Genomic DNA, 13061 nt, shown 5'->3' with positions numbered 1-13061 from the left:
AGTGAGCAGTTTTGATGGAGGAGAGCAGGACCCAATAATGCTTTGTGGTTTAGCCAGATCAGTTGTCTGCCATAAACGTTCAAGTCTGCTTCTCTTGGACTTTTAAGGGAACGGAGATGAGGGCCACACCAGGGGGAATGACTATGGTGTGAGAGAGAGTAATTGTTTTAATGGGAACTCGAGTATCAAAGGTGGAGGAGAGGCTGTGATTGAGCATATTGGTAGCTACAGAAATATTGTGAATTGAGGGCCAAAGGCTGGACACTTGGGATTTTGAAGTGCAGTTGTAAGTGAATTGGGGAGCAGTTTTTTCCAGGGGCTGACAGAGAAGAGTATAGGGTTGGGAGGGGAAAGGGGGATACGAGTGGGGAGTTCTACAAGGAAGTGATCAGAGATGGCCTTATCTGTGATTGACACAATGGGAGTAGCGAGCCCACGTGAGATGGCTAGGTCAAGGGGGTGGATGTGAACATGGGTAGGGGAGTTTATATGGAGGGAGAATAGGAAGGCAGGGAACTCAGAGGAGAGAGAGTATGATGAATTGAGCTGGAGGTTGCAATCACAGAGGATGAGAGGAAAGCAGTGAAGGTATCTGTGGAAAAAATGTTTATGATTTTAAATGAGGGAAAACCCAAAGATGTTTTATAAATACATTAAGAGCAAGAGGATAACTAGAGAAAGAGTGGGGCCTATTGGAGACCACAAAGGAAATCTGTGTGGAGGCAGAAGATGTGGGTATGATACTTAATGAATACTTGCCATCTGTTTTCACAAAAGAGAGGGGCGATGCAGACTTTGCAATGAGGGAGGAGGAGTGTGAAATATTAGATGAGATAAACATTGTGAGAGGAAGTATTAAGGGGCTTAGCAGCTTTGAAAGTGGATAAATCCTCAGGCCCGGATGAAATGTATCCCAGGCTGTTGAGAAGCAAAAGAGGACATAGCAGAGACTCTGACCATTTTCCAATCCTCTATGCCTACAGGTGTGGTGCCAGAGGACTGCTAATGTTGTAGCTTTGTTTTAAAAGGGAGAAAGGGTTAGACCGAGTAATTACAGGCCAGTCAGCTAACCTCAGTGATGGGAAAATTATTGGAAAAAATCCTGAGGGACAGGATAAATCTTCATTTGGAAAGACATGGATTAATCAAGGAGAATCAGCATGGATTTGTTAAGGGAAGGTCGTGTCTGACTAACTAGATTGAATTTTTCGAGGAGGTAACCAGAGCAGTGCATATGATGTAGTGTATATGGATTTTAGCAAAGCTTTTGATAAGGTTCCACATGGGAGACTGGTCACGAAAGTAAAAGCCCATGGGATCCAGGGCAAAGTGGCAAGTTGGATCCAAAATTGGCTTGGAGGCAAGAAGCAAAGGGTAATGATTGATGGGTGTTTTTGTGACTGGAAGGCTGTATCCAGTGGGGTTCCACAGGGCTCGTTGCTGGGTCCCTTGCTTTTTGTGCTGTACAATGACTTGGACTTCAATGTTGGGGGTATGATTAAGAAGTTTGCAGATGACACTAAAATAAGCTGTGTGGTAATGAAGAAGAAAGCTGCGGATTTCAGGAAGATATCAATGTACAGGTCAGGTGGGCGGAACAGTGGCAAGTGGAATTCAGTCTGGATAAGTGTGAGGTAATGCATTTGGGGAGGTCTAACAAGGCAAGGGAATACACATTAAATGGTATGACACTGAAAAGTGTAGAGGAGCAAAGGAACCTTGGAGTACAGGTCCACAGATCCCTAAAGGTAGCAGGCCAGGTAGATAAGGTGGTTAAGAAGACATATGGAATACTTGCCTTTATTAGTCGAGGCATGGAATACAAGAGCAAGGAGGTTATGTTTGAACTGTATAAAACAGGCCGAAGCTGGCGATCTGTGTGCAGTTCTGGTAACCATATTACAGGAAAGATCTGATTGTACTGGAAAGGGTGCAGAGGAGATTTACAAGAATGGAGATTTTTGGCTATGAGGAAAGATTGGAGATGCTGCGTCTGTGTTTTCTTTGGCACAGAGGAGACTAAGGGGAGACCTGATTGAGGTGTGCAAAATTATGAGGGGCCTGGATAGAGTGGGTAGGAAGGACCTGTTTCCCTTTGGCAGAGAGGTCAACAACCAGGGGACATAGATTTAAAGTAATTAGGGGGAGATTTATAGGAGATATGAGGGGAAATTTCTTCATCCAGAGGGTAGTGGGTGTCTGGAACTCACTGCCTGAAAGGGTGGTAGAGGCAAAAACCCTCATCACATTTAAAAAATACTTGGATGTGCACTTAAAGTGCCATAACCTACAGGGCTACGGACTAAGAGCTGGTAAGTGGGATTAGACTGGATCACTCATTCTTGGTCGGCTGGCGCGGAGACAGTGGGCCGACATGGTCTCCTTCCGTGCTGTAAATTTCTATGATTCTATGAGGGGTCAAACAAGGTAAGATGCTTAAAGGAGGAGTAGGTGGAGACAGACCAAGGTGTCATTTGGTGATAAGTCACACTGTCACCAAAATGGTTTAAAATAATTTTAAAATTGTCCTGTTCAAAAGTTTCTTGTTGGAACTTTATTTTTGATCATCCCAAATTAGAACTTTAATTGCTTTAAATTAGCATCCTGAAAAGTTTATAATAGAAGTCTTTAGTTAATTGTAGTTGTTGCGTTTGTTCTTTTAAGAACATCAAAATTGCTAGACGGAAAATGCCATGTTACATCTAGTTTGCCTTCTACCATCCTGGTGGAGTATAATATGATAATGGAGTTGTTGATTAATCATAGCAATAAATTTTTATCATTAGTCTACAACAGAGCGAGAGATGAAGCAAGGAAAATCCCAGTGGTGTAGAGCTTTGGGAGCTATAGGTCCACAGTCTCTTGTTCTTCCCAAGCATGCTACACTTGCCTTCCGTCATGTCTCAAATTACTCATGTACTGTATCCCAAAGTGTTTCGTTTCATAGAATTATGGTGCTTTTGGATAAGCTAATGATATGCGTTCTTGTCAAAATAGGAAAATATTTAGTGAAGAAGTCTCGCAGAACAGATGTGGAAGACTTGACTCCGAATCCAAGAAAACTACTACAGATTGGAAATGAGCTTAGAAAACTAAACAAGGTGATTAGTGATCTGACACCTGTAAGTGAATTACCATTAACTGCCAGACCAAGATCCAGAAAAGAGAAGAACAAACTAGCATCCAGGTAATGAGAAGAATTCTAAACAGCAATGTTAGTTCTGTGTATATACAGTGTCAGTCCTGTATAATTGAAACCAAATTTGTTTAAACATTTTGTTAATACCAGAAATATGTTTCAATCTTATTAAAAAATTGATATGTATCCTCATCCCCATAAAAAATAAATGTTATCTATTTTGCAGAAGGGTGGGTAGAGCTCTAATTACCTATTCCATATCCACCCATTACCATTTTTTGTGCAAAAGAGGTGAAATGCTGTGACTTAAATACAGCACACCACATTTTCATTCTACCCATATGCTAAATTACCCCACCTTTCTCTATCTGAAAGTTGGTTATTTGGAAAAGGTTTTGTTTTGGACATGTTAATAAAAACAGTTTTTCTAATATAATTGAAAGATGAAGCTCATTTTTTTTGTATTATCTTCATTGATTCTACTCCACATATGTACACATAGGTGGCCTATCCAACTGGGAAAATCACAGGGACACCTGTCCCTTTTAGATATTAATGTAACTGTGTGATACTTGCACTATACAGGGGCACCTCCAGGCATCCATCTTCAGTTATTTTCCTCCTACCATTGACACCCGTTGCATTATGTTTGTTGCATCGCATAAGGAGTCTTCTCAATCAACGCTTTGTTTTTACTGCCTTGATGGCCCAAATTTCTTACTTTTGAAAGAAAATTCAATATAGGTATCTTGTTTAGCTGAATTTAAAATTCTGCATCAGCTGCATAAAGTCCTTCTCTATCACCAACAAGTATATATGCTGTAGCCAGTGCTGTTGTCTTGATCACACTATGTGTGAAGTCTTGTATTTCTGCAGTAGGATAAACCAGAGGTTACAGCATCATCATTCATCCAAAATACAGATGGGTATCAAAGAAGTTCTGCCATTCAGATTGACTACATTACAGATCTTCTTCTCATTCAACATGTCTTCTTATTTAGCATACTTCTGAGAGGAAAAGCAGGCATATAACAGAGGAACCGGAAGTTTCTGTGGAAAAGGCTACTCCTAGGTCATTTACTAAGCTTTTCCCAGTACTGCTCAAGCTGTGTTTCCCCACTGTTCAGCTGTAGACCTGGATTGTAGGATGAGAAATAGGAAAAAATAAAACATGATGCACCTATTTTTGGTCCATCATATCTCCAAGTAATAAATTTGCATTGGCCATGAATCCATGTAGTCTCTGAAAAGAGCATGTACTGATTTAAGTCACAGAGGAAATGTATTGTAAGAGCTGACCATAGAGAGTTGCCAAAAGGCAGCTGCATCTGATCCTATCTTGCATCACTGCAGAAAGCTGGATATAGAAGGCTTTATCTTCCACTATTGGTTTGGAGTTTTTTTATCTGTGTGTTGGTTTATTCTAATGCCGAGGTACTTGGCTTATGCTGATGCACGCACTCAGGAATGTTCATGGACATTCAAAATTTGACACTGTTAAAGAACTGAAGTATTTGTGGAAACAAAACAGGAGAAATTCATGAAGCCTGGGCACAGCAGGTAAGTTATTAAAGCCACTCTCTGGCTTTGAGTCCAAAGGCAAACCTATACAGACGATTGAGAAAAAATAAATCTTTTGAAGGCTTCAGTTTTCAGTAAGCTGTAAATGGCTTCACTCAGGCATAGACATCTGCAATCTTCACAAGAAGAATAAAGTCACAATCCCTTCCAGTGATGCTAGGGCCCTGGCGCTGTTGTCACATCTGCTTCTGATTGGGACAGGCTCACCAATAGCAGGATCTGGAAAACCATTAGCTGTGTTGTACCCTTTCAAAGAACAATAATGGTCATGTTAAAAATGGACACCAAAGTCGAAAAGATTCGAAACAACTTATGCTCTCATGCAATTTGCAAAATGCTTTAAAGCAATGAAGGTGAAAATTCTGTTCCTTTCATCTCCTATTTTCCACAAGAACAGAGGTATTCAAACCTACTTGTGATGTCTTAAACCGGAAGAAGTTCCTCAAAAAATGTTTGTGATAGTTATTATTCTCATTCAGAAAGTATGCTGCCATCAACCTCCCAAGATGCATTCTTCCACAAGGCATCATCATGGATTGCTACAGAAACTACTTTTGCTTTCAAATAGTAAGCATATGTGGCATTTATAAGGTTCAGAATCACCTGTACACTTTTAGCCTTCACTAGAGGCTTATCGATATTCACCTAAGGCAAATCCTAGTCTCAGATGGTGAAGACTTTTACTACTTTGGGAATTTTCCTCCTGCCAACCCTTGGCACTATTTTCCCCAGAAAGAGAAATTATGATCTATGTTCTTTTCCGTGATTCAAAAGTAATGCTAATAGCACCATACTGTTCTCGGAATCTCTAGCACTCTGGGATTCTTTCCTACCTGGAACTGAATCTTCTGGTTCCATATCAAAGCAGATTTCTTGTTACAGAAAGCAGAGTAGTCTGAAACCTTTCGCTAACCTGTTGACTGTTCATGGATAATCTGATGTCTCTGGGATTAAACCCACCCATTCATGCAGATCATTTTAACTTCCCATAACCTTACAAAAACTTTACAAATGGAGATAAAAAGAAAAATGGTGATTGCTGAACATCCAAAATAAAGTAGAAATAATGTTGTAATTGGGGGAGAGGGCATCATTGCAGCCTCATGTTCTCCTCTCTTGGAGCACAGTCTAACCCCATTTTTGGTGCTGCGTTTGGATGGCGTGCTGGACACTGAGCAGTTCATTGAGAGACAGAAACCGGTTAATGCTACGGCAGGCTACGTATCATCCAAACATCTTACTTAAAACGCACGTAGCTAGGCCTAAATTGAGGGTTCTTTGAGATAAGCTACTTGAATAAAATGAATACTTTGTTTTGTTCATGGTGAAGATTGAAATCTCTAGCAGACGACCTACTTACTAGAGTTGTGCCGTGATGATAGTAATGCATTACGTGATACAGCTAGACAGAGCATAAACAGCTGAACTCAGGCTTGGAGTTTTAAAAATATTTCGAATCATTATTATTCTTCGGGTTTGTCCTTTCATAATGTCCTCTAAGTGGCAATCAAACTCGACAGGAAAGCCTCTTAAGATTGTTCTTTTACTCTGCTCCACCCCCACAATCGTTGATGAAGGGACAAGAGAATGCAGTTGTACGATTTTGACATTTCGGAGCCATCTTTGGCTCACCATTTTGTCTTTCAAATACTTGGTCAACTCAGCTTCAGCCTTGATATATATCGTGTAAGTCCACTTGAGCTTTTCTTTGTCACTAATAAATGGGCAAAACCTTATTTTCGGCGACTCTTCTTCCAAGAGACTTAAATTGTCAGTGACAGAATTTTGCTGTAATACCTTTCTTCAACTTTTAGCATTTGCAATCTGTCTAGGCTATTAACTATTTGCCTCTGATCCTTAAATTTGGTCTCCTCTCGTGATATAGCCCGAATGTTCATTTATGCCCTGGAATTGCTGTATGAAGGACTTCAGCACAACTCCATGAAAGTCTCTGCATAATCTATCTCTGCCTTTCATTCCCTAGTGGAAGGAAATTCTTTGGAAAGCCATTCCTTATTTTTCTCCCCACATCAAGACCCCAACTAAGTGCTTGGTCCAAGCATGGGATCTTTGTGCTGTATAACCTGATGCAACCCCACCCCAGTCCCTTTTGAGCCTACGGCTACTGTAGATTTAAAGCTGCTGTCAAAAGGACTTTGTTCCTAACTCTGTTCTCTGCCAGGAGTGTTGGTGAACTTCACGCAGTAGTAGCGGAGGCACAGCCCTGTAATTTTTTTTTTATTTTTTTTTTCCCCCAGTTGAATAGGCTACCTACCCTTGGGATGTGGAGTGTACCTTTTCAGAAAATGATGACTACATTATTCTAAAGGTGAGTAATGATCTTTATTCCAAGGAGATTCAGTTTTGATGACATAGTATTTCTTAAACTACATTTTATAGTGTAAGTTTGCATGCTATGTCTGACTTTCATTGCTAAAACTTCTAATCATTAATATGTTTAATAAATAGAAACTGCTTTTGGTTAGCAGAACAAACGAGCTGGAATCTGTTTTTGTTGAGAAACCAATGAGAGGAGATAAAAGTTCAACCAACATTTGAAAATTGTGGCTCTTTTTAATAAATCACACATTTTTGTTTACAGTCACATTTGGTTCTGTGCTGTATAATATATGTAAAATATGCATTTAAAACTGAAGCACAGATCTCTCGTTGTTTTCCTTCCAATTTTCTCCCCATTTCTTTTCTCTGAAGACACTCTCTGGGTTACTGTTCTGTACATTCTGTGTAAACCCAGGCAGTGCGTTTGAACCGGTTATTCAACAACTGAGGGAAGGAGCATCACAGCTCAGGCTGATTCTGTCCTCGTCCATGTCTAAACACAAGCATACTTTAAACAGAGATTGCTGGATAGTAAGCAAAAGTGAGATCCAAACTGATTTTCTCCTGCCTATCTTTTTTAAAAAAAAAAGACATTGAGGCCAATTGTAAGGACTCTAGGAACAGAAGTAGGCCATTTAGCCCCTTGAGCCTAACAAGCCATTCAATGAGATCATGGCTGATCTGCATCCTAACTTCACCCACCTGCCTTGGCTCCATACCCCTTAATATCCTTGGCTAGCAACAATATATTGCCCTCAGATTCAAAATTATTAATTGAGCTACATCTACTTTTTGTGGGAGTCAGTTCCACATCTCTACCACCCTCTGCATGAAGAAACTTTTCCAAACTTCTCTCCTGAAATGGCCTGGCTCTGATTTTAGGGTTATGTTCCCTTGTCCTATACTTTCCCCACCAGTGGAAAAAGTTATTCTATATCTACCCTATCAATTCCTTTCAAAAACCTCAAATCGCCCCTTAACCTTCTATATTTCGGGGACTACAAGTCTAATTTAGGTAAGCTCGCCTCATAATTAACCCTTAGAACCCTGGTTACATTCTGATGTATCTGCACTGTGCTTCGACCAAGCCATTATACCCTTCCTAGAGTGCGGTGCCCACAACTCTCCACATGTGGTCTAACCAGGGCTTTGTATAGCTGCAGCAACACCGCCCCTCCTTTTATATTCTAGGTATCTAGTTATAAATGCTAACATTCCATAGCCTTTTGATTATTTTTTGTACCTGACCACTACATTTTAGTGATCTGTGTACAGTGATCTGTGTAAATCTCTTTGGACCTCCATTGTTCCCAGCTTTTCACCATTTAAAAAACATTTTGATCTATCCTTTTTTGTTCCAAAATGGATGACCTCACACTTGCCTGCATTGCAGTCCATCTGCCACAGTTTTGCTGACTCACTTAATCTGTCAATGTCACTTTGTAATTTTATGCTCCCGTTGTCTAAGTCATTAATAAATATAGTGAATAGTTGAGGCCCCAGCACAGATCCTTGTGGGATCCTTCCTTCCAATTCGAGTACATACCCATGATCCCTATTCTATGTCTTCTGCCATCTAATCAATCTCTCAACCAATCAATAACTTGCCTTCAATTCCTTGGCCTGGATTTTCGGTTGTCTATAGCCTCAGTTAGCAGCCAGACGGGTCGTTAATGCGAGCGTTAGAGCTTAGCGAGCAGGCGTGCAGCTTTTAGCGCCCCGACGGAAAATTCATTAGAGGCTCGTCGGGTGCAAACCATTAGCGCCTGGCTGCTGACTATCACTCTGATCATGAGGTAATCCTGGTGCGCCCGGTCTGTAAATTCGGTGCGTGCGCCTCATTGAGTGCACACCAATAACAATGTCTGGAAAAACAGTCGGTACGGGCTTGCAGAGTCGTTAACTGGTGGTTACTTAAAGAGATGAGGAATCGCATCCCTCGGAGGCCGCAGTCAGTGCAACGTTTACACAGAGCACAGTGGTGAGCCTCCCGAGGTTGCAGCGGCAGACAGACAACAGTTCAGTTTGCGAAAAAGTAATTTCTAAAACTTCAATGGGTACATTACTATGCCGCGCCTTTAAGACTCGGCTTTTCCCGGTATCTGATTCGTGTGTGCAATGGGTCTGCAAAGTGTACCGACCAAACTTTCGTTATCGTCCCCCACCTCTGGTGTGCAACGGCTGATTTATCGCCCCTGTCAGCTCTTCAACAGATTCTGATGAATTTCTGGGCGGGATGCGCAAACATTTTTAAGGCGCTAAAAGTACCGCTCCACCTGGATTAATGCTGCAACAGAGGCACGACCGAATTTCTTCCCCCTTGAGCTTTAATTTTAGCTAACAGTCTCTTATGTGGAACATCATCAAATGTCTTCTGGAAGTCCATATAAATTACATGCATAGACAGTTCAGTCTTTTACTTTAGTCATTTGCTCAAAAAAATCAATTAGGTTCATTAGACATCACCTACCCGTTACAAATCTATGTTGGCTGTGAAAGCCTTGCTATGGCTCAGATCAGCTAACTTGAGCACAGATTGGGAATCAAACCTGGGAAGTTTCGGGCCAATGTGGCATCGCTACTCATTGCATTAACTAGTTGAGCCATTGGACAAGCAAATGCTTTATTTTCATAGATATTTCTATTCATTTTTATGCATAGAAATGCGATTTAAATAACTTACTGTTGAATTGTCTCTAAAAAAAGAAGCTTACTATTTGGCAGCTTTAAGTGTAGCGAATCTTACTGGTCTCCCTTTTATTTCGGGTCACGTATGAAGGCAGGAACAGTGAGCTAGTTGCCCATCTCTATACAGTACATTACAAGGGTAAGAGTTAAACAACAGGTCAACGTTAATATAGAGTGACCATCTCATACTGACCTTATTCTAACATGGCAGGCCTGGTGTAGGAACAGGGAGGACTTGACAGATTTAACTTTTACAAAAACAGCCTTTTTTTTAAAGTTGCTTTAGTACAGTTTAAGAACGTAGGAACAGGAGTAGGCTATTAAGCCCCTTGAGACTGTTCTGCCATTCAATGAGATCATAGCTGATCAGCATCCTAACTCCATATTCCTGCCTTTGGCCCATATCCCTTAATACCTTTAGTTAATAAAAAACTGGATTTACAATTAACAATTGATCTAGCATCAATTGCCGTTTGCAGAAGAGGTTCCAAACTTCTACCACCCTTTGTGTGTAGAGGTGTTTCCTAATTTCACTCCTGAAAGGTCTGGCTCTAATTTTTAGACTATGCCCCCCCCATTCCTAGAATCATCAACCAGCAGAAATAGTTTATTTCTATCTACCCTATATGTTCCCCTTAATGGCCCCAAGTTTCCACATGATTTGCTCCTGATTTTTAGGTGTAGAACGGAGTATCTTAGAAATCGGAATTCTCGTCATTTAGTTTGCTCCAGTTCTAGTCAGTTAGAACAGTTTCACTTTGGAACAGAATTTTTTTTTCAAAAGGGGGCGTGTCCGGCCACTTACGCCTGATTTCAAAGTTTCGTGAGTGAAAACTTACTCCAAACTAACTTAGAATGGAGTAAGTGAAGATTTTTGTACACTCGAAAAAACCTTGTCTACACTTTAGAAAATCAGGCGTAGGTTACAAATCAGGCGTAGGGAATGGTGGGGGGGGTTTAAGGGGAAGTTTACAAACATTAAACACTTCAGTTTTACAAATAAAGAGCCATCATCAATAATAAATGATAAATACATCAATAAATCAACCAATAAATCAATCAAAAAAAATTAATAAGATATAATATATTTTTTAAAATCAATAAATAAAACATTTTCTACTTACTGACTGCGGCACCGGGAGCCCTCCAGCAGCGTGCTGGGATGCCCCACTCAGTGTGTCTCTGTCAGTGTCTCTATCTCTCTGTCTGTCTGTGTATCTCTCATTCTCTGTCTGTCAGTGTCTGTGTTTCTGACAGCGAGGGGAGGGGGAGGAGGCGGGTAGAGGGAGAGAGGGGGGGAGCAGAGGGAGGAAGGGGGAGAGAAGAAGGGGGGAGGGGGGGAGAAGGGGGATAAAGGGGAGAGAAGGGGGGGGATAAAGGGGAGAGAAGGGGGGGGATAAAGGGGAGAGAAGGGGGGGATAAAGGGGAGAGAAGGGGGGAAGGAGATGGGGGGGGGAAAGGAGATGGGTGGGGGGGAAGGAGATTGGGGGGGAGAAGGAGATTGGGGGGGGGGGGAGAAGGAGATTGGGGTGGGGGAGAAGGAGATTGGGGGTGGGGGGGGGGGAAGGAGAATGGGAAGGGAGGCTGAACAGGCCGGGCCCGAGACTTCGGGCAGGGCCCGTCCCCAGCACCAGATTTACAGGTAGGTGGCATTGGGTCGGGTCGGGGGGGGTGGTGGGAGGGAGGGAGGGAGGTTCGGTTCTGGTCGGGGAGAGGGAGGTCAGGTCGGGGGGAGGGAGGTCAGGTCGGATCCAGTCCAGAGGCGGGGGGGGGGGGAGCGGGTGTCGGATCCAGTGGGGGGGGGGGCGGGGGGCGGGAAGCGGGAAGCGAGTCGAGTCGGGTCGGGAGGAAGCAGGAGCTGGCCATGGGAGGAGCCTTATGCATGCAGCCCCAGTGAGGCCAGGGGCTGCCTGCTTCGGCCCCTCCCACACAGTTTTGGGCGCCTGGAGCTACTGCACTTGCGTGCCCACTGTAGCATGCATGTGCAGAGGTCCCGGCACTGTTTTCAGCGCAAGGACCTGGCTCCGTCCCCTACAGCTCCTACTGCGCTGCGCCGAGGGCCAGAGGACCTGCAGGGAGGTGGAGAATACAGAGGTTTTTTTTAGGCGCACTTTGTGGCGCGAAAAACGGGCGTCCAGGTCGGGACTGCGCCATTCTAGGCGTGGCTCGAAACTTGGGCCCAATATCTTGAAAACTTTGATCAGATCACCCTTTAACCTTCTAAATTCTAGGGAATGCAACCCTAATTTGTGTAATCTCTCCTCGTAACTTAACCCTTGATGTCAGAGTATCATTCGGGTAAATCTACGCTGCACTCCCATCAAGGCCAAAATGGCTAACTAAAGAAGTTAAGGATAGCATTAGATTGAAAGAAGAAGCTTATAACGTTGTGAAGAATAGTAGGATTGGGAGTTTCAGAAACCAGCAAAGGATGATCAAAAAATTGGTACGGGTAAAAATAGACTATGAGAGAAAACTAGCAAGCAATATAAAAACAGATTGTAAGAGCTTCTACAAATATGTAAAAAGGAAGAGAGTGGCAAAAGTAAACATTGGTCCCTGAAAGGAAGTGTCAGGAGAAATTATTATGGGGAATAAGGAAATGGCAGAAACGTTAAACAAATATTTGGTATCTGTCTTCATAATAGAAATTGCAAAAAGCATACATAAAATGGTGGGGAACCAAGGGTCTACTGAGGGTGAGGAACTTTATGTAATTAATATAAGTAGAGGAAAAGTACTAGAGAAACTAATGGGATTAAAAGCCGACAAATCTCCTGGACCTGACAGCCTACATCCTAGGGTTCTAAAAGAAGTAGCTACAGAGATAGTGGATGCATTGGTTTTGATCTTTCAAAATTCCCTAGATTCTAGAACGGTCCCAGTGGATGGAAGGTAGCAAATTTAACACCACTATTCAAGAAAGGAGGGAAAGAAAAAACAAGGAACTACAGGCCAATTAGCCTGATATCAGTCGTCGGGAAAATGCTGGAATCCATTGTTAAGGAAGTGGTATCAGGCACTTAGAAAATCATAACATGATTAGGCAGAGTCAACATGGTTTTATGAAAGGGAAATCATGTTTGACAAATTTATTAGAGTTTTTTGAGGATGTAACTTGCAGGGTAGATAAAGGGGAACCAGTAGATGTTGTATATTTGGATTTCCAAAAGGCATTCGCTATTTGCCACATAAAAGGTTATTACACAAGATAAGGGATCATGGGATTTGAGGTAACGTATTAACATGGATAGAGGATTGGTTAACGGACCCAGAAAACAAGAGAGTATGGATAAACTGGTCTTTTTCAGGT

The 13061-nt window shown here is 42.1% G+C and overlaps 1 protein-coding gene across 6 annotated transcripts in view; it reads left to right on the top strand.

The window, feature by feature from the left end:
* crebrf (creb3 regulatory factor) overlaps positions 1 to 13061 on the top strand; it is a 79612-nt gene that overhangs the window by 45253 nt on the left and 21298 nt on the right. For 4 of the 6 annotated variants that reach the window (XM_070878408.1, XM_070878406.1, XM_070878409.1 and 1 more), the window contains exon 6: positions 2998 to 3187. In XM_070878408.1, coding sequence (XP_070734509.1) covers positions 2998 to 3187 — 190 coding nt within the window. Of the gene's footprint in view, positions 1 to 2997; positions 3576 to 6978; positions 7050 to 13061 lie in introns of those variants that run through there. The other 2 variants (XR_011593020.1, XM_070878411.1) reach the window with 2 other exon arrangements.

Source organism: Pristiophorus japonicus, chromosome 4 (genome assembly GCF_044704955.1).
Source record: "Pristiophorus japonicus isolate sPriJap1 chromosome 4, sPriJap1.hap1, whole genome shotgun sequence".
NCBI lineage: Eukaryota > Metazoa > Chordata > Chondrichthyes > Pristiophoridae > Pristiophorus > Pristiophorus japonicus.
The sequence above is the reverse complement of the archived record's forward strand: the minus strand, read 5'-3'. Positions and strand labels throughout refer to the sequence as shown.